This window comes from Mustela lutreola, chromosome 4, assembly GCF_030435805.1.
Source record: "Mustela lutreola isolate mMusLut2 chromosome 4, mMusLut2.pri, whole genome shotgun sequence".
NCBI lineage: Eukaryota > Metazoa > Chordata > Mammalia > Carnivora > Mustelidae > Mustela > Mustela lutreola.
The window spans coordinates 31,180,298-31,200,589 of NC_081293.1; the positions used below are offsets into that span (position 1 = coordinate 31,180,298).

The window sequence follows — 20,292 nt, forward strand, 5'->3', positions numbered from 1 at the left end:
AATTATCTGGATCTTTAAAAAAAAAGTGTTAATAAAGTTTTTCTCATTTATGAAAGCTCCAAAAGCCACCATAGATAATTTGGAAGACAAAGGTATGTATAAAATAGAAAATAAAATGTCCATAATCTATACTACTTCAGAAATAGCCACTATATGCATTTTGGCATATTCCTTTCTAGTCTTTTTTCCTAGGAATATACAAATATTTTGTTTCGGGACACCTGGGTGGCTCAGTCAGTTGAGCATCTGCCTTCCACTCAGGTCATGGTCCTGGGGTTCTGGAATTGAGTCCCACATCAGGCTCCCTGCTCTGTGGGGAGCCTGCTTTTCCCTCTGCCTCTGCCTCTGCTCTCTCTCTCTCTGTCATGAAAAAAAAATCTAAAAAAAAAAAAAATAAATATTTTGTTTCAAAACAAGGATTATGTCATATGACATTTATCATCCTTAACATTACTTCATGACCAGGACCTCTTTTCAGGGACTGTTCTTGGGAAATGTGACATAAATAGTTGCTTTGAAGTCTTCATACAACCACCAGATTTTATTTAGCTGGTCCCCAAAGATCAAAGTGGTAAGCAAATGGCATATCTATGTATATTGATTAAATTCAAACCATTTTTTCTCCAAGTTTACTATTTCAACTTCAGTCTACATATTTTGCCTAAGTCCTCATTGTGTGATATGACTCAGTGATATGACTCAGTGAAAGTGCAATCTTTGACAATATCAAGGCTCTACTTTTAATATAAGGCTGAAATTTTGCTCCCCAAAAGCATACTTCAGATACTTCAGAGTCATAAAGTAATAGGCCCTGTTGGTTATTTGGGTTATAGTAGAAAGCTACTGTGAGACCTGAATGGTTTTCATACACAGTTTTGGTCTTTGTGGGTTCTTGTTTAATAATGAAAACTAAAGATCAGTGTGTTTCCTCCTTATAAATAATCATGTCCCTGGGTGACCTAGAAATAGAATTCTTCTGCTATGCTGTTGAGATGGCACTACGGTGCTAGGAGTGGCTCCAACATCTTCTTTTTAATTGTTGCATACAGTTCCATTGTTTGAGTAAACCAGTTTTATCTGTTCTTTGTTACTTCTGCTTCCCATTGGTGTTTGGTTGTTATAAACAATGCTATATTATCCATTTAAAAATTAAGCCCAGGGGCGCCTGGTTGGCTCAGTGAGTTAAGCCTCTGCCTTTAGCTCGGGTTGTGATCCCAGGGTCCTGGGATCAAGCCCCGCATCGGGCTTTCTGCTCTGCAGGGAGCCTGCTTCCTCCTCTCTCTGCCTGCTTCTCTGCCTACTTGTGATCTCTGTCTGTCAAATAAATAAATAAAATCTTAAAAAAAAAATTAAGCCCATTGTTTCAAATGAAGACGAGCATAATATCTATACCTTTTGAGTCTTGTGGTCTAGGAAAGGGCCTGACAGTTGTGAATGTTGCTCTCCTCTATACCTCACACTCACAGGGGGTTCTTACTAAGTAGATAGATCGTTGGACAGATGGGTGGACGCATGCATGCGTGGGTGGGAAGATGGATGGATTTGTGAATTCTTGGATCTCTTGATTCGTCGAATCTTGTACATCCATCTGTAAAATCTCCTTGCCTATGTGAAAGAACAATATCTAAACTCTTAGTTTCCTTCTCTTATAGATGTTGAAATGCTTCAAGCCGGTACATCTAATCCAATCCCTGGAGATGGTTTCTCTCGGACCACTAAGGACTCTATGATCCGCAAGTTTTTAGAAGGTAATTCGCAACTGTGAGCAGGGAAACAAAAAGAGGGAAAGAGAAGCAAACGTAAGAACATTGGCTGGTTTCATGTGACAGTTGCTCCATTCATGGAATGGGCTGCCACGTACCTGGCATATGGCGTGATTGAAGGCACTCCATCCCTGTGAGCTGCCCATCAGCCTGTCACAGTAGGCCAGGAAGGAGTTCATACCACTGGAGCCACTCATGTGGGTAATAAGCTGCATCCAACTAGACCTATTTTAAAATGCATGGGCTTATTTTTATTTGACTAAAGCTTATTGATTACTAACTATGAGCTACTCACTGCTCTGGATGTTGGACCAGAGGGCACAGAGAAGAATGAAATGTGATCAAGTGCCCTCAGGAGACAACTTTCTGGAGAAGGTGGAGAACACAAAGGAGTGGATGCAAACATTGTTAAGTTGAGCCTATCTTGCGTCATGGTTAAGAACATGAACTCTGATCTGTATTTAGTTCCCCCTTCAGCTGGCTGGAAAACCTTGGATAAACTTTCAACTCCTCTGGGCCTCCGTGTCCTCAGGTGAATGTTGTGAGAATTAAATGATGTATTGTCTAGGGGGCCTCAGAGCAGGGCTAGGCATAGAGCAAGCAACGAAGGTTTATGATTGTTGTTGTTATTGTCATTATTATTATCATGGAAGGTCAGAGAGGGAAGGTGTTCAGTTGTGTTGCTGATTTCTTAACTCTGTCCAATCATTTACAGTTAATGGGAGTGGGGTCTGTTGATGAAGTAGGCATAGAAAGCAGGATGCTAAGAGGATGGGGTTCAGGATGGGAGAAGCAGTTTTGACAGTGAAGAGGAAAGAACAGTTCTGAGTAGTGGTAAGTAAACCATAGCCTGGCTAGCTGCCTGTTTTTATAAAAAAGTTTTATTGGAACACTTTATATCCATTCACTTATTATTGTCTATGGCTGTTCTCATGCTGTAAAAGCAGAAGGGAACAGGCACCTTGGGAATCACTGTCACTAGTAGGGTAGCCACCTGCTCCCCCAGGATGCCTCATTTTGTTAACATCAGACAAGCCTCTCCAGAATTTCTTCATGCCCTTGTACAAGATGTTCAAAGATGAACAGGTGGGAACTTCTCCACTAGTTGGAAACTTTCTCGAAGGGAGAACATTAGAACTCAGAGCCCCTGGATAAGTTGGGACCCCTGGTCAATGAGTCTTCTGGATCCAGGACACAGGGAAGCCAAGAGTGGTCTCCCCACAGCTCAGAAAAGAGGCAACTAAAAAGCTTCTGATAAATCACTGAATTGGAAATCTTGTAGGAAGAAGGCCCAAGCTTTATGCATTTCTGTATCTCAAACAGGCATTTAATAAAGATCTATTGATAGCAGCGTGGTGCTGGGGAGAAGAAGGAAATGAGAGGAGAACCCCTACTATGTGTAGGCACTGAGCTGGGTGCTTTTCCTCTACTGTCTCATTTTGTCCTCACAGTACATTGTGAATAGGTCTCAGAGGGAAATCAGGCTCAGAGAGGGTATATGAGGTGCCCGAGGTCACACAGCTCACGTGGATGAGGGGCGATGCATATGGTCGGGTCTGCCAAGATTCTCAAACCCACTGCAATCGGGTCCCAGCACAGAGTATCGCACCAGGAAGTGGGCAGCAAAAACCTTATGGCTGTGGGACCCCAGGGACAGAGGGGGAGAGGCAAGCATCTTTCTGATTGATGGATGGCAGAGTGGGGGGCAAAGGTTGCAAAAAAACCCATAGAGCATGGAGGTTGAGACAGGTTCTGGAGCCAGCTTTCCTGGATGCCAACTAGCTTTACGTAACTATGGGCCTATTATTTAAATCCCCAAGGGCCCAGCTTCTTCAATTGCGAAACAAGAGTGATTATAGTTCTTCCACAGTATCGTTAACACCGTCTAAGGTGACAATGCGGGTAATATACTTGGAACAGCACTTGGCACAGAGAAGTCCACAGCAAGCATTTGCTGTGGTCATTTTATTGCTGGAACCATTGTTGACGACAACTCCTGGCTGCCCTCATGCTGCTGCCCAGGCACCAGAGGGTGGTTCCAAGGGTCCTTTGGCTTTGGGGGCTATGCTCCCTTTTCTCTAGTCCCAGTAGGACGAATAACTGAATGCCAGCAGTAAAATTAAGATGATAGAGCCTAGTGCTCACTCCCTTTCACTTAATTGATGGTGATATCAGTGTTTTCTCAGTTGCTTCGCGTGGGGTTCTCAGTAGCACATACAGGAGACGGTACAGGGGAAGATCTTTGCTGAAGGGCAGTACTGGGCAAATAAGTTATGGTCACTCACTCTGTTCTTATGACTGTCAATCACCCAGTTTGTTTGGTCATTGCTTTCCGGCACTTTTCTCTGTGTTTCCAGGTAACAGCATGGGAATGGCCGGTTTGGAGCAGGAGCTGCACCACGGAGGTCCAGAAGAAGATGTGTATCACACGGTGGATGACGATGAGGCCTTTACTGTGGACCTGGCCAACAGACCCCCTGTGCCGGTGCCCAGGCCTGAGGCCGGTGCCCCTAGCACTCACCACCTGCCTGACAATGAGCCATACATTTCTAAAGGCAAGTGTGGCAGGGAGTGATGGTCAGTGGGCTCTTTGGGGCTACTTGACGAGAATTCCCCTCATCCTCTTAGCTTCTGAACCACTATGCTGAGACTGTGCTTATCTGAATGGTCTCTAACCAGCCCTAGGAGATGGGGTTAGAGCTCAGGGCAGATTCTGGAGCTGGCCCACGGGCCATGGTCAGGGTCACTTCTGGCTTTCCCAGACATATTCACGTGCCGTATGAAGATAGACCTCTACTCCAGATGGCAAGAATGCTGGTATATTTTTATCTCCTCAAACTATTAAACTATTATTAATTTTTAATAGTTGACATTTATTGAAATCTACCAAGAGTACTCCATCTGGAACATGTCATTTCATCTTTACAGTAATGTATTAGGTAAAGGCTGTTATCATCTCCATTGTACAGTTGAGGAAGACAGAGACCTACTGGGGTGACTATTACCTTGTAGCAGAGTCAGGATTTGAACTCAGGACATGAGATTCCACAGTCCTGGCTTTCAGCCACTATGCTAGGCTGTCTACCTACATACACTAATACAAACTGGTGAGAGCCAGGTCTGACTTCTTCACAGTGGTCCCCGGGATGCCAGTTAGATGCTGACGCATTGTCAGTTTCGCTCTCTTTTAAGACTCAATTGTGTTGAGAGGATTACAGATGCTGTAAGAGCTAGGAATTGGCAGATCTATGCACCTGACCTCCATTCCCTTGTTAATAGCATTAAGAAGTTGTGGGAGGTGTGACAAAAGGAGATCACGAATTGGGAAAGTAACCCTCAACCAGAGCTTCAGGTACAGGGTGACCAGCTACATATGAAATTCAGACAAACAGCAAGTAATTTCTATCTCAAATATTGCATTTTTTTTTCAGTTTTGATTTTGAGTCGCACTTCCTTTTATTCTCCAGTTTCAAGGTGCTCCAGGCCCAGCCCATGTTCTTGTCCACGTTACCCTTTTCTTTAACGACCCATCATACCCTCTGGCTGGCTTTGTCTTTCTGGCATCAAGATCCTGTCTGTTTGGGATGCCTTTATTCCATAATCCCTCTAGTTTTGGCACCTTTGCTGCCTCCTACGGGAGGTGTGTTTTACAGAACTGCATACAGTGGCCCAAAATGTGAGCCACCGTTTCCATTTTTGCATAAGATTTTGGTCATTTTTCCAGTAAATATCTAAAATATTTTGAAGCCTCTTAGAAAGAAATCTGATTTGGCTTTTACCTAGAATATTCTTTATTTCATAGTTTTCGCAGAAAAAAGTCAAGAGCGGCCTGGGAATTTTTACGTTTCCTCAGAGAGCATCCGGAAAGGTAAGTCCCATGTGCTCAGCTTCCTTTCGTATGACCTGAACTTCCAGGTGGCGAGAGCATTCGTGTTTCAATAATTCGCAGGTGTAACGACTCCTCAGCCCTGAAACACAGAGAGGTCCAGGGGACACCTTGCATGGTCTGTACTGATGGTGAGGGGAGAGGAGTAGAGATTGGGGCACCTTAGAATAGCGTACAGATTGATCATACCGAGAATACAAACATACTAGAATGTATCTGTGACAGCACACAAAACAGTGTAAATAGTGAGATTGGTGCCAACAGGATGAAAGTGGGTGGCTTGGTCCCCAGGCTTTATCTAAGGATACAGCCTTACCTGCTATTTACTTACACCAGCTGTACTGGCTAGGCAACACTTTCATTCATCTTTTATTTAAGAGACATTTTGCTTGCGGTTGGGTAACATTTTTCTTCCCTTTTTTTCCTCCTCAAAAGACTTTTTCGGGAAGTATGAGGAGATATGCCCTCCTTTTTTTCTTAATTAACTTCTGTGTACTAAAGAGAGACACTCCATGTTATCCCATCGAGGATTCTTATGAAAAGGAGACACGACACCATCTAAGCTTTGGAAGGCATCCCAAGGAGTTAGGTAGCAGGAGAGTGGAATTGATGGGCATATGCTTTTTGCTTTCTCCCCACACCCCTTTCATCACAATTAAAGACAGCCTCGAAGAAGGCAAGTCTGGGAGAAAGGTTTGTAGGTGTGTATAGACAGATGAGTGAATGGCTGGGAAGAACGACAGATGAACTTCTTTGAAGTCCTCTCTCATTTTCCTTCTTGCTCTCTCCCTGAATCACAATGTCCAGAGGGGGTTCTGCTAGAGAAATTCAGATTCAGAGATAGCCCTGTGTGAAATGAGCAGTAAAATGTCAGGTCATCCTCATAAGCCCCAGTGGCCCGATCACGTCTGCAGGGAACTCATTCTCCACGGAACTTAATGGACTCACAGCTGGAGAAAGATAGGGGTTGCCTTCATATTTTCTGAGAATCTCCAAAGCAGAGAACCATGACTTCGTCATGTGGAGGAGAGGTTGGCAGAGGAACAACCCAAGGAGAACCACTTAATTTATACCTGGTGACACTGGAGATAGATCCTGGTTCCATTGACATTCCAGTCTTCTTGGGTATTTCATGTCCATGGGTCCACAGTCATGGTGCCCATGCAGTTTGGAGGCATGGAGGAAAGTAAAGGGCCGGAGCATCCTGCTTTCCTGTATTTTCTCCTTCTCTGAATTTCCTGTATTTTCTCTTCTGGGCGTGGATTTTAGTCTAAAGCAGCAGTTCTCAACCACTGTGCTGCCTCTCAGAGGATACTTGCAATGTCTGGGATATTTTTGGTTGTCACAGCTGAGGCAGGGGAGGCTGTTGGCTTCTAGTGGGTAGAGGGGATGGCCTGGGATGAGGCTATATCCTACAGCATATAAGATGCCCCCGCCCCAACAAAGAACTCTCCAGTCCAAGGTGTCAATAGTGTCGAAACTGAGAAATTTAGTCTCAATGGCTAATGGCTAATGGCTTCTTGGTCATTCAGGTTTGGGGGTTCTGTTGACTTGCCCAGTGGGTGCTGTTCCTGCCTCCTAAAATGCTGTGGCCTTGTCTACTTTAGTATAACAGGCTTTGAAGTCATTAGCTGCTCCCCCCCTCCCTGATTCGTTGTCCTATGCCCCCCTTCTTCATTCCACATGGAATCGTTCTCTTGAGATGCATCCTCCTGAGCCTGTGACCAGCCTCGTTAACCCCACTTGCCTGCCTGCCCTCCCTGATCGGGGAGCTGTCATCCTGAGTTTTGCCATCCTTTGCAGAGCCTCTCGTCCGACCATGGAGGGACAGGCCTCAGTCAAGTATATATGACCCTTTTGCTGGGATGAAAACACCAGGCCAGCGGCAGCTGATCACCCTCCAGGAGCAGGTGAAGCTGGGCATCGTCAACGTGGACGAGGCTGTGCTCCACTTCAAAGAGTGGCAGCTCAACCAGAAGAAGCGGTCGGAGTCCTTCCGCTTCCAGCAGGTAACCGGCTTTGTCTGGTGGGTTTCAGGTCCTTTTCATCACTGGGCAAAGGGGAGGATGGGGTCAGCGCTGTCTTGTGTGCTGCTGTAATGGAGCCCCTGTGGCCAAGCCCAGGATGGGTGTTTTGAGTGTCATTGTGAATCCATGCGTGTATATGTCTGTCCTCTGTCATCTGTACCCACACGGCCCCCAGGCTGAGAACTGGATGGCTTTGCCAGTTGTCGTGAGTCTAGGGATCAGGAACAAAGACTTACCTGTCAACCCTAATTTTTCAGCTGCCCCTTCCCTCTGCATGTGGTCCTATACTTTGGCTTTCTGGCCTTTTTTCTTTTCAGAACCTTTCTCTCTACTCCTAGTGCCAGCTCTCTCACAGAACCGTCACACCTTTGAAGTCAGAGAAGCTGGACTGTTCCCAAGAAATAGAACTAAGACAACAAAACAAGTCACAGACCAAAAATCACCCACATTAGAGCATGCTCACACACAAACAGTATTTCTGTAGGCACATATACAAAAGCAGAGCCAGAGGTCAGGAGATGGTACCTCAGGGCCATCGCTAGGGTGACCATTCAGGAGTCTGGGATTGGAGGATGGGGCTCCTGGAGGAGACTCCTGTTTTGTTCTTTTTTTTTTTTTTTCTTTTAAAGATTTTATTTATTTATTTGACAGAGATCACAAGTAGGCAGAGAGGCAGGCAGAGAGAAAGTGAGAGAGGGAAGCAGGCTCCCTGCTGAGCAAAGAGCCCGATGTGGGACTCAATCCCAGGACCCTGAGATCATGACCTGAGCCAAAGGCAGCGGCTTAACCCACTGAGCTACCCAGGCGCCCTCCTGTTTTGTTTTTTAAATATTATTTATTTATTTATTTGAGAGCGTGTGAGCAGGGGGAGCGATAGGCTGAGGGAGAAGCAGACTCCTTGCTGAGCAGGGAGCCCAACACAGGGCTCGATCGATCCAGGGGTCCTGAGATCATGACCTGAGCTGAAGGTAGATGCTTAACCGACTCAGCCACCCAGGCACCCAAGACTCGTGTTATTTTTGTAAGAATCTATATAACTCCATACGTGTACTTCATGCACAATTTAAAGCAATTGGAAGAACTCAGACTTGACCTTAGGAAGCATATCCATGGTCCAGCCCTTTCGTATTAGAAAGAAGAAGCTGTGCCTAGGGCGTTAGGGGACAGGTCCAAGACCCCTCACCTGGGAAGTGGAGGGAAAGGCAGGATCAGAATGGTTGCTTTTTCTCTCCATCTCCCCATGGTGCTTCCCAGAAGGTGTATATTCTGTCCTCTGTCCTCAGAAGACCTGACACACCTGCTTTTGGGGGGCCAGCACTCACCTACTGCAGAGATGGAGTCCTGTCTCCCTAGCATGGGAGTAGTGAGTCATCGAGCAGCATTTGTCCAGCTGGGCCAACAGTCTACTGACAATGCTCAGCACTGAATGACCTAACCTCTTCTGTTGCTCAGAGTGTGTATTGCAAGAGGAGTAGCATTGTTCCCATTTTACAGATAACTGAGGCTTGGATAGTAGTGAGGCAGAGGAGCCCTTTCTCACACCAGGGTCTATATGCTCCCTTCACTACACTTTATGCCTTCTTAGTGCTCCCTGAAAGAGGGTCCCCTGCTCTGCTAGCCGACCTCCCTCCTCCTGGAGATCTGACAGTGAGGTGGTGCTCCAGTGCCGACAGGAACCCGGGGTCCTCCTCTTTTAGGAGATGCAGGGAAGCTGCGGTCCTATGGGAATAGCCTGGCTTTGGGCCAACAACGTTTTTCTTCCTCCTGGCCAGTCCCTGGCCCACGGAGCATGGTAGTTAAGAGCAGTCAGGGTTCCGGGGCCTGGCAGCCCAAGTCACATCCTTGTTCTGGTACTCGGGGCTGGATGACCTCGGCCTTTCCGTACCTCTGTTTCCCATCTCACATGTGAAGGGAGAACATTGGACAAAGTAAACCACATAAAGGACTCAGCATACCAGGCACTCAGTAAATGCAAAGCAGATGTTAGCTGTCTCTGTCTGTATCCAAGAGGCTTCTGCTGGTCCCTTCAACGTGCCTAGAACTCTTGGGTATGGTTGACAACGGGGGCTCATATTTGCCATGGCAGGCAATCCCAGCCCGTGGGAGCTGACCCTACTCTGTGCCCTTGAGAGCCTCTGGATATTTCTAGAGCATCCCCCATCCCAGGACTGGTGGTTGTGAAGACTGTTCTGGGGGCTGCCCCCATCTTCCCTTTCCTCTATGCCTCTGTCCACTTGTCTGTCTCCTTCACTTCCCCTCCTGTGAGTGGGCACCACCCAGGTTCCCTTCAGGTCCTTCTCTGTGCAGGTGGTGTTGAGTCCGTGTCCCCTTTCCGGTCCCACCTGTGGACCGGTGCAGCCACCAGCTGGGTGTGTCCTGCTGAGGCGCTCACGACTTGCAGCATGTCCAGCAACAAACCATACCTTGGGGCTGCTTCCCTCTCCTGGCTCCCCATTTCTGTTCACCGCACTGTTACCTTCCAGACTCTGAGGTTGAGACATTCCATCCCTTGGGCTCTTCTCCCTCACTGCCCTGTCTCCAGCCAGCTGCATGTGTTGCTTGGACTTGTTCTGTGATGTCCTTCCTCTTGCATTGGCTCCTTCCTTCCTATGCCCTCCGGTGCCAGCTTCTGGCACCTTCGTGGGGCCTGCCACATAGTCTCTAGGTGGTGGATTTCCTTGCTGCCGACTCCTCCCACCTCCACTCTGTCAGACCTTAAACCTGTGCCCAGCCCACACCTTCCCGTGTTTCCCTGCTGCTTCCTGGACCCAGCTCAGTCTCAGCTGTAGTCACAGTCCAAACACCCCTCCCACGCTGGCCTCCTTTGGCTCCTTCAGGGGACCTTTCTGGATGTCTAGATATTAGTCCCTGGGCATTTTCTCTCAGATGTTCAGATACTTTGAGGTAGTTGTTACTAAAATAGCAACAAATTACAGCCCTCACATGTCTATTCAACCTTTGCTCAATGACTGATAGACTTGACTGCCTGCTCTCGGAAAGCTATAAGGCCTGGTGTCTTGGCCTTTAAGAGTGCACAGTCTCTCTGAAGATTCAACACACACACACACCCCAAGGCCACACACATGCACAGATGAGCTGGGCCAGGCCGCATATCTCAGGGCCAGGTGGCATCTATGGTCACTAAGGCCTGGGGCGGTCTGGAGAGCCTTAAGGCAGAAGGTGGACCTTGACCCAGACCTGGAATGAACTGATGGGGAGGAATCATCGCCCTTCATATTCAAAGGGTCTCAGAGACAGATGGGTGCATGGAGTATTTCCAAACACTACAGGACTGGCTTGGTAAAGGAGCCTACAAGGAGGAGGGCAGGGGGTTTTAAGGCTGGGAAGAAGGTGGGAACCAGAGCGAAGGGGAGACTCTTTGTTGTAGGAAAGGGGTCTGCTCTTCAGGCACAACTTCTACGAGTACTTGAGTTTCTCTAGGGGGCCGATGGCAAATGCACTCAGTCTCATTTGCATGTTGGAGATGTTATTGCAATGGAATGTATCTTGCAAACAGCATAAAATCTGAAAGAAACTCTCAATGCCCAGAGGGTATTATTTCTCCTATATACTTTGAAAATGAACTGAATTTTTTTCCAGGAAAATCTTAAACGGCTGAGAGACAGCATCACCCGAAGACAAAGGGAGAAGCAAAAATCAGGGAAGCAAGCAGGTATGTAGCTTTTGGGGTTGCTGCATTGTGGGGTCTGCTGGCACCTGTTGTTTCTAACTCTCCTTTCTGCTGTGGCTGGAATGGGCAGAATGCTTGCCCAGTGCCTATCACCCTGTTTACAGTTCTGGGTATCCCACTGTACTCTGAGGTTCTTTTGGGCAATGGCTTTGTCTTTTTTTTTTTTTTTTTTCACTGCAAGAGGGCATGTGGGGTGTGAGAGGACAGAGGGAGAGGGAGAGAGAGTCCTAAGCAGGCTCCACACTCAGTGCAGAGTGTGGTGCAGAGCTCCATCCCACGACCCTGAGATCATGATCTGAGCCAAATCCAAGAGTCAGATGCTTAACCAACTGAGCCACCCAGGGGCCCCTGTCTTGTTTATTCTGTGTCTCTAGTACCTGGCCCATAAGACATGTCACCAAGGAAATGAAAAGATTAACCTCTGCATCTCTCGTCCTCTCACTCAAAGAGGAGGATAAAACTTTCTCCCCAGGCACCTGTCTCTCCCCGCTTGGCATTTAGGAAGACATGTTTTTTGAGCAGAGAAAGGAGAAAATCCCATGCATATAGTATGGGATTGCTATGCGGATCTGCATAGTAATCTTCAGGTCAGACCATAGGTTCTAGGTAGAAAAAGGGATGAGGTGCTTTTTAAAACTAGAATGCATAAACCCAAAGACAGAAGCCTTGATTAAATGAAACATTTCATACTTAGACACAGAGGCAGCCTCAAAAACAGCTGTGATTTGGTGGTACGTGAGTGTTTGAAGTCCCAAGAGTTGTAGTGTTGGAATTACAGGCATTGGGCAGCGGGGGTCCAAACTGAGCCCACTGGGTGTTCTCACACCTTTACCACCCAGACAATGGAGACGCGGAAGCAAGACACACACACATGGTGGAGAGTCAAAGGGGACCAGAGTGGGCCTTGTGGCATTCAGGGTTGGGGTCAAGTTGCTAGCTGCTGCTTTCCCCAACTAGCTGGGAACCAGACAAGATAAGTGCCCCGACTGAGCCTCAGTCCTCATCTACAAAGTGGCACAAATAAAAATGCCTCCCCCATGAGAGTTTTGTGAGGATTGAACAAGTTAGGGGACAGCTGGGGCCTCGTGCAGATGCCTGTCACGTGGACACACCCTACGGACCACACACCTGCACAGCAGCTGGCGTCCTCTCAGTCAGGTCCCCCCAGGGAGCATGCGCTGGGCTGAGACTCGCCATCCAGGGTCCAGTCCTGGACTCCTGGGTTTTGGAACATTATACAAAGTTCACCCAAAGCTAATCAGCTCTGAATAAGTGATACCTGTCAGTGTCGTTACACTAGAATGGTCAAGGTCTACATTTTTTCAAAGGAACATGGTTAAATGCCCTCGCTTTCCTTCCCCTCTACTCTTCAAGAGGAAGACCCTCTGGCTAGGTTTGAGGGGGAGGTGTTAAGTATTTTACTTTTACATTAGGGGCTTTGATTAATGTCATAACTAGTAGAAAATCAAACCATATCTAATTTGACACTAGACCGGAACAACTGGCGACCACATTCCCCCATAGGAAGAATGTTCGACCCATTAGCCCCAAGAATTTCCTTTCATGTTCACTTTTTTTTTTTTTTTAAAGATTTATTTATTTATTTGAGAGAGAGAGAGCACAGTGGGGAAAGACAAAAAGAGAGCCCCAAGCAGACTGTGCTCCATGCAAAGTCCGACTTGGGGCTTGATCTCACAATCTGAGATCAGGACCTGAGTCGAAACCAGGAGTCAGACACTTAACTGACTGTGCCACCCAGGCTCCCCTTGTTTTTGTTTTTTATTGTGGTAAAATACCCATAACATAACATTTATCCTTGATCCTAAATGTACAATTCAGTGGTGTTAAATACACCCATATCATGCAACCATTACCATGATCCATTTCTAAAACGTTTTCTTCCCCAACAAGGATTTGAGAGCAAAGAGCTGATGTGGGAGATGATCCCGGGGAACACAGGGGGAGTGGGGAAGTGAGAGAGGAAGAGAGAGGGGACCAGCAAAATGCAGTTACCACTGTGGAGACTGGAGCTTCTTGTCCCAGGAGACACTGGGATTCAATGGACAGCACCATGGGAGGGGCCAAAAAGTGGGGGCATTTATACGCCAGCTCCCATGTCTGGGGGAAGCCCCTTGGGGGAGGGGTGCTTGTCATCTAGTTTCCAGAGAAAGCCTCAGGCAGTTTGGAAGTTGGACCCTATGCTCCATGTTATATTCACTGCATAGCCCCAGGGCTGCTTGTGTGTGCTTGTGGAAGTACAGGGTAGACATCTGGGGTGGGGTAGGGGAATGCAGGGGAAGAGATTAGGATTGTGACAGGTTTAGGGCAACCTACTCTGCTTTGACCATTGCATCTCCTTTAAAAAAAAGAAATCTGTTTTCCACATTGAGCTTCTGTTTTTATCAGAGGAAAGAGTTCTGCTTTCCCGGGCACCTGCATGGCTCAGTTGGTTAAGCATCTGCCTTCGGCTCAGGTCATGATCCCCGGGTCCTGGGGTCAAGCCCCACATCAGGCTCCCGGCTCATCAGGAAGCCTGCTTCTCCCTCTGCCCCTCCCTGTGTTTGTTCTCTCAATCTCTCTCTCTCTTTCTGTCTCTCAAATAAATAAATAGAATCTTAAAAAGAAAAGAAAAGAACTCTACTTCCTCCCCACCCTTGCCAAAAGAAAAAGAAAAAAGAAAAGCATTTAGAAACCAGTGACACAGGGTAACATCGATCTGTAGGAAAATTAGGGCTGACAAATGGCATTTCTGCTTAAAGGACCTTTTCTAGGAACGGAGCCCATTCTAAACATAAGGGCTGTCTCTGTTTATTTAGAAATCTCATTTGCCTTAGGAAAGAAAAGCGGTAACTATTTTCCTTTGATTTGGGTTAGAATACCAAGGATAATTAAAAAGTAAGATTCTGTTCTTAATAACGTGCTAGTCTTTCTTCAGCCTTGGGGAGTTGTTTTATTCTTGCTGGGATGGTGTAGAACATGGATGGTGTAACTCAGAGGGGCTGGCACGGCCCGTGGCTTGTTGGACACCCCAATGAAGACAGTCTGTGTTTGTGTTCTGGGTGTGTGGGGGGCTCATCTGTGGCAGGACGGGGAGGAGCAGGCCAGGTGCCAGGCAGCCTGGGCTCCTGTCCCTCCACTCCAATCACTGCATCCCTTTATGATCCAGGACAATCCCTTAAACCACTCTGTGCCTCAGTTTCCTCACCCATGGCTGTACCTGACTTATCAAGTTCACAGGGAAGAAGTGAAGTTCGGAGCAGGTATAATGACCCATGTGGACACGCTCTGGGAAAAGTACTGTGCAATATAGTACTGGTTGCTATTCCTGCCATTGTTTCTTTCTTCCAAGAATATCAGGCTTTTTTTTTTTTTTTTTAAAGATTTTATTTATTTATTTGACAGAGAGAAATCACAAGTACACTGAGAGGCAGGCAGAGAGAGAGAGAGAGAGAAGGAAGCAGGCTCCCTGCTGAGCAGACAGCCCGATGCGGGGCTTGATCCCAGGACCCTGAGATCATGACCTGAGCCGAAGGCAGCGGCTTAACCCACTGAGCCACCCAGGCGCCCCGAATATCAGGCTTTGATAGACTGGCTCTACTTGATTTTTTGAACTTCTGACTCCTATTTTTTTTTTCCTGTGTATTTTACTTTCCTTCCTCCTAGAACCGGTTGAGGGTGGGAAATCGCTGCCTTGAAGTGAATTAAGCAGATAAGAACCTCCCTTTAAGAGAGTGTTGTTAAAAAAAAAAAAAATACCAGGTCAAAGCTGAAGAAAAAAAAATAATAAAAGGCTGATACCCATTTGGGCCCCAAGACGCTCTGGGCCCACACCCAGGTGCAGAACAGCCGGCGGGTCTCTGCCCACGTGGTTCCAGGCTCAGGAGGCTGCTTGCCCAGCGCCGTGGTAATGAGGAGAGCCTGAGGGTGTGGGAAGGATCTGTGTCACACTGAGACCTAGAAAGCTGGTTTAATACTAGGACCAAACACTGCCCTTGGAACTCGTCTCCAGGATGAGGCATGTGTGAGGTCCATGCAAACCACAGTCCAGCTTTGTGGACTCCTCTGTGTGGAGTGTTTCCCACAGGCTCAGTCTACCCTGTCCTCGAACTTCCTCTTTCCTATGGCTGTCATTTCCCTATTCGCGGTTCTTAGGCAGATTCTGGCTTTGGTTCGAGGAGCCACCTCTGCTCCTGGACTCCCTGAACCCCTGGCCACACCCATCCCACCGCAGAGGAGACGCGGAGGAGGATGTGGGGCCCTGGAGATAAGAGCACCTGGCTGGAAAGTACACGGAGCTCACACCTCTCCCAGAGGCCCTGTGCCCGGACTTGGGAACGATCAGGGCATCACGGGAGCCCTGTGACGCCAGCTCACCTGGTGTTCACACTCTCCCGGGGAGGAAGTGGGCAATGGGCCCTCACAGATATTTTGTTCTGCTCAGTCTACCCAGGGTGGAAATCTAGGGAGGACTGAAGATCAACTACTGGGCGGGCTAAGCCAGTCAAGAGACCAGTTTAATGCTGTGCAGAGCGAAGGAATAATCTCTTCCTAAGTCTGTCGGGTCCAAAGTCACTGATCAGCCTCACAAGTCTCAGAACCTTTTATGGGGCTGATGGACTCACTTCCATTAGCCCTCTGGGCCGTTGTTGTCAGCTGCAGACTGCGCACCTAGCACCCATCATTTGTTGAGGGATTCAGAGGCCATATGAGTAGTGGTTAGGAGCCTGGACTCCAAGCCTGGGTTCAAGTCCCATCTGTCCCACTTACCAGCCATGTGCTACTCCACTTCTCTGGAACTAGTTTCCGTTGGGAATGGTGATAATACTGTTTACTTCGTGGGTGTTGGGAAGCTCCTAGAACTCTGCTGGTGCATAGGATAACCAGCTATTAGGGTCAACAGTGCTCATGGGCCCTCCCTCTGAAAGGGAAGTACTCTACATCCCACAGCTGGAAAGTGGTTGAGCTGCAGCCCCAGACCTCTCCCCAGGCTCAGGCTCTCTGCCTGATGTGGAAGCATTAGTCTTGCTTTCTCCCATGCCTCCACCCCTCTCCTCTATCACGTAGTGATGGCCACACAGGAGTCTGTGAAGTTTCAGTGTTGAATTGGGCAGGCCCCCCTCCCACACTCTCTCCCTTCCTTTCCCTCCCCAACAGGCACCCACCAGGTTCGGGCCAGGGAGCCGGGCGGAGAGGGAGCAGACGAGCAGTTTGTCTGGTGGCAGGTGCCTCGAAGCTTATCTCTTTTTCTTCTAATTCCAGACTTGGAGATCACCGTCCCAATTCGGCACTCACAGCACCTGCCTGGGAAAGTGGAGTTTGGAGTCTATGAGAGCGGCCCCAGGAAAAGTGCCTTTCCCCCAAGGACGGAGCTAAGGCGAGGAGACTGGAAAACAGATAGTACCTCCAGCACAGCAAGTGAGCGGGGGAGGGGGTGTGCCTTCACATCTGCATTCTCAGCGGTGCCTTTGGGCTTTGGGAACAGTCTGTTGTGAGCCCAGCAAACCCCAGCTGGAGCTTGATTTGGGTTTGGGGGTGTAAGAAATGGGGGACATTTAGCCTGTGCAGTTTACCTTTTTTCAGAGAACCAAAGATCTTTTACATCATTATGCCCTAAAGCCAGGTTTGTGTAATAATTTATTATACTGTTCCTTTTATAACTAGAAAAACCTAGTAATGACACTAGTTAATATTTACTGAGCATTTACTATATGCTAAGCCTCTTCTATATATTCTCTGATTTAATTCTCACAATAGCTCTATGGCATAGGCACCATGACCTGTGTTTACTGAGGAGGAAACAGGAGTCCTCATGCCTTGCCCCAAGTTAAATAGCTAATAAGTGGTGGTTTTAGGATTTGAACTTGGGCAGCCTGGATCCGAGGCCCAGACCCTCAACCACTGTCCCTTCTGCTTCCTCAGCTGTGGTAAGGAGAAGGAAAGGGTGCGAAGTCAGAAACATGAGAAAATGATGGACTCACATTTGAGAATTCCAACCTTATAGAGGATTGAGGATCCAATTAGGAAATGTGGGAGACATTTTGGCTAAAAAGCTTGATGGAGTCTGATTGCAACAGACAACACCTGCTTATGGACATGCAGGAGGCGGGGGCTTTGGTTCCATATCTAGGGTGGCGGTAGCGCACCTCAGGCACACCGGCTTCAGCAAAATAGATGGTGTTTCCCTTCTTTTGCACAGTTGAGCATTTTCAAAAGAGCTAGGAAAACAAGGAAAGAATAGGAGACTCGGGACTGAATTTCAGGACTCGTGGCTTCCTAAATGTCAGGCAGAAAACCTCCAAATGGATATGAGGGTAGGAAGATCATCTAAACCCAGGGGTTCTTGATCTTTTCTGCATCAGGGACCATTTGGGAATCTGATCTGTGCTCTGGATGTTCTTCCCAGAGAAATGCATGGGAGCGTGTATGTACACACACACGGGGTTGCCCATCCATGGCCTTACGTCAAGAACCCCGCCCCTGTCTCCCTTCTTACTTTATGGATTGCGCAGGTATAATCCAGAGCAGGAAAGAGTTTTGTGCAAGGTCACACAGTCGGTGAAGCCAGGGTGGGAGCAGGCCCCAATCTTCTCTCGGCTTTTTTTTTTTTTTTTTTAATGACAGATAGAGATCACAAGTAGGCTGAGAGGCAGGCAGAGAGAGAGGAGGAAGCAGGCTCCCTGTGGAGCAGAGAGCCTGATGTGGGGCTCGATCCCAGGACCCTGGGATCATGACCGGAGCTGAACGCAGAGGTTTAACCCACTGAGCCACCCCGGTGCCCTCGGCTTTTCATTCCTGCCACTGCTACCTGTTGAAACAGACCCAAAGCCTATCACGTGACCACGGGGGACGCTTCGACCCCGGGTAGAAGAGAAAACTCCTCCTTCCATAATGGGGCGTGGTAATGTGTATCCAAAGCCCTCCTGAGGCAATTTAGAGAATTCTGACAAGTTCCGAAATGGGAGAGCTTTTCCCAGTGTTGGCAGCTGGCTGAGGAAGCACCAGGCAGGTGGCCCATCTCTCAGATGAGAGGTGGAGGAGCACAGTGGTGCAGATCCTCTGTGCATTCCGGGGTGGAGAGGAGGGGAAATTTAACAAGACAAATGGGAAGTACTCATTTCAGGTTCAGATTAACTTAAATGATGTTATGTGTATGTTTTACTTTAAGGTAAAGATGGAATGGAAAGCATAAAGTGTGCTTTTTACTTTGTGCAACAGTTTATGGCCCAGGGATGGCTACCTTGTAGATGGTTAGAGAATGTTATGAAATGCCAGACCAGCGGATTTTACTCCAGTCCCTGCTATACAGTTTCAGTTATCTATTGCTGTGTAACAAACTCCCGTGAAACACAGTGGCTTGAAATGCACCTTTATTTATACTTGATACTGCACTTGGGCAAGACTCCGTGCAGCTGGTTTAACTCCACTCCACGTGGGTGAGTTGGGGTCACTCACTCCTGCGTGTGTCCTCAGCTGTAAGCCCAGCATGGATGGGACCATCCTAGATGCTCTGTCATCCTTTGGGACCTTTCCCCTTATGGCCTCTAAGTCAGTAGCCTGAACTCCTTATACTTATATGGTAACACAGTCCAGAAAGGGAACATTCCAGGAGGATAGACCCTGATGTGCAGGTGCTTATCGTACTTTGCCTTGCATCGCACTCACAAATGTCATATTGATCAGAGCAGCTGTCATCTCTTGGGAACCACAGAAGAACAGTTGCAGGTTAAATCTGGTCATAGCCAAGATTTTAGTTAAGATATTAATGTTATGTTTAACAGAACACACATTTTATTACAGAAAGACTTTTAACCTTTTCATAGATTGTCGGGTCCATGGTTTTTAAGGGTCATATTGTATCTGGTCACTTTTCCCCCCTCATTCATTTATCCACCAAATATCTGAGGGTTGCTCTATGCATTCTGAGTGAGACTATACACTGGAGACATAAAGATGAAAAAGAAACGGAGACCACCTTCAGGGCCTTGTAGTGGAGTAGAGAAAACATAAAACTAGCATGAGCTAGATGCTTGTCTGTTCTTTCTTCTTGGTGACACAGGCTGGGAAGAGGAAGGCACTGCCGCCCCTCCCACCCCGGGCTAGAGGGGTGATGACAGGGGCCAGAGCCTCCTACGAACCATGCAGTCCAGAGGGGATGTGGGTAAGAAAGTCAGCCTGGGGAGGGGAGAGAGGGCCAGGACAGATGAACTGGGGAGCCAAGGTTCAACGCCAAACTTGGGAGTTCAAGATTTAGGAATACCCAGGGAAGGCACAATGAGAACTGATGAGTGTGAATTTCTAGGGTCCTGGAGCCAGTGCCTGGACAGCTTTCTGTTCTCTCTCAGTGGACAACTTTCAGAAGGAGGCTGGTTTGTTGTGAGGGAGTGGCATGAAGAATGGTGAAGGACAGGAGGCTTGGCTCCACAGGACTGGGAGGGGTTGCTTCCACTGGGGGAATCTGGAAAGGTTTCCATAGCATTTGCCCTGAGCATTGCAGCCTGAGGTTTTAGCCTTGTGGCTAAGGGTAGGATGGGGACATTCTGGCCAAGTGGACACTTCTATGTACAGGTGACTGACTAGAAAGGAAAAGGTCACATGTTCCTTAAAAAGCAAACTCTGAATCCCCTGGCTTATTAAGTATTTTGATATATTATTTTAAATGTAAACATCTATTTCTAAGAAATAATCCAAAATTATAATCTTAACTTGCTCTATTTCAACACACATCTGAATTAATTAGGTCAAAATTGAGGCCATAATGAAGTTGGAACTAAGACTATTTCCTTATTAACTAATATGATGAGGGGCTGTTTTAAGGGAAATTCAGTAAACCCAAGATCTGACAATACTGCTAGTGGCGACAGTGGTAAATTAAAGTCAGGTTTTTTTGTCTTAGTTGACTGACTGTTGTTCTTTTTTTTTGCTCCT

The 20,292-nt window shown here is 47.5% G+C and overlaps 1 protein-coding gene across 3 annotated transcripts in view; it reads left to right on the forward strand.

Annotated features, from left to right (window-relative positions):
* Nucleotides 1-20,292, forward strand: part of PIK3AP1 (phosphoinositide-3-kinase adaptor protein 1) — a 113,079-nt gene that overhangs the window by 79,813 nt on the left and 12,974 nt on the right. For all 3 annotated transcript variants that reach the window (XM_059169312.1, XM_059169313.1, XM_059169314.1), the window contains 6 exons: nt 1,653-1,748; nt 4,121-4,318; nt 5,566-5,631; nt 7,453-7,658; nt 11,277-11,349; nt 16,627-16,782. In XM_059169312.1, coding sequence (XP_059025295.1) covers nt 1,653-1,748; nt 4,121-4,318; nt 5,566-5,631; nt 7,453-7,658; nt 11,277-11,349; nt 16,627-16,782 — 795 coding nt within the window. The remainder of the gene's footprint in view (nt 1-1,652; nt 1,749-4,120; nt 4,319-5,565; nt 5,632-7,452; nt 7,659-11,276; nt 11,350-16,626; nt 16,783-20,292) is intronic.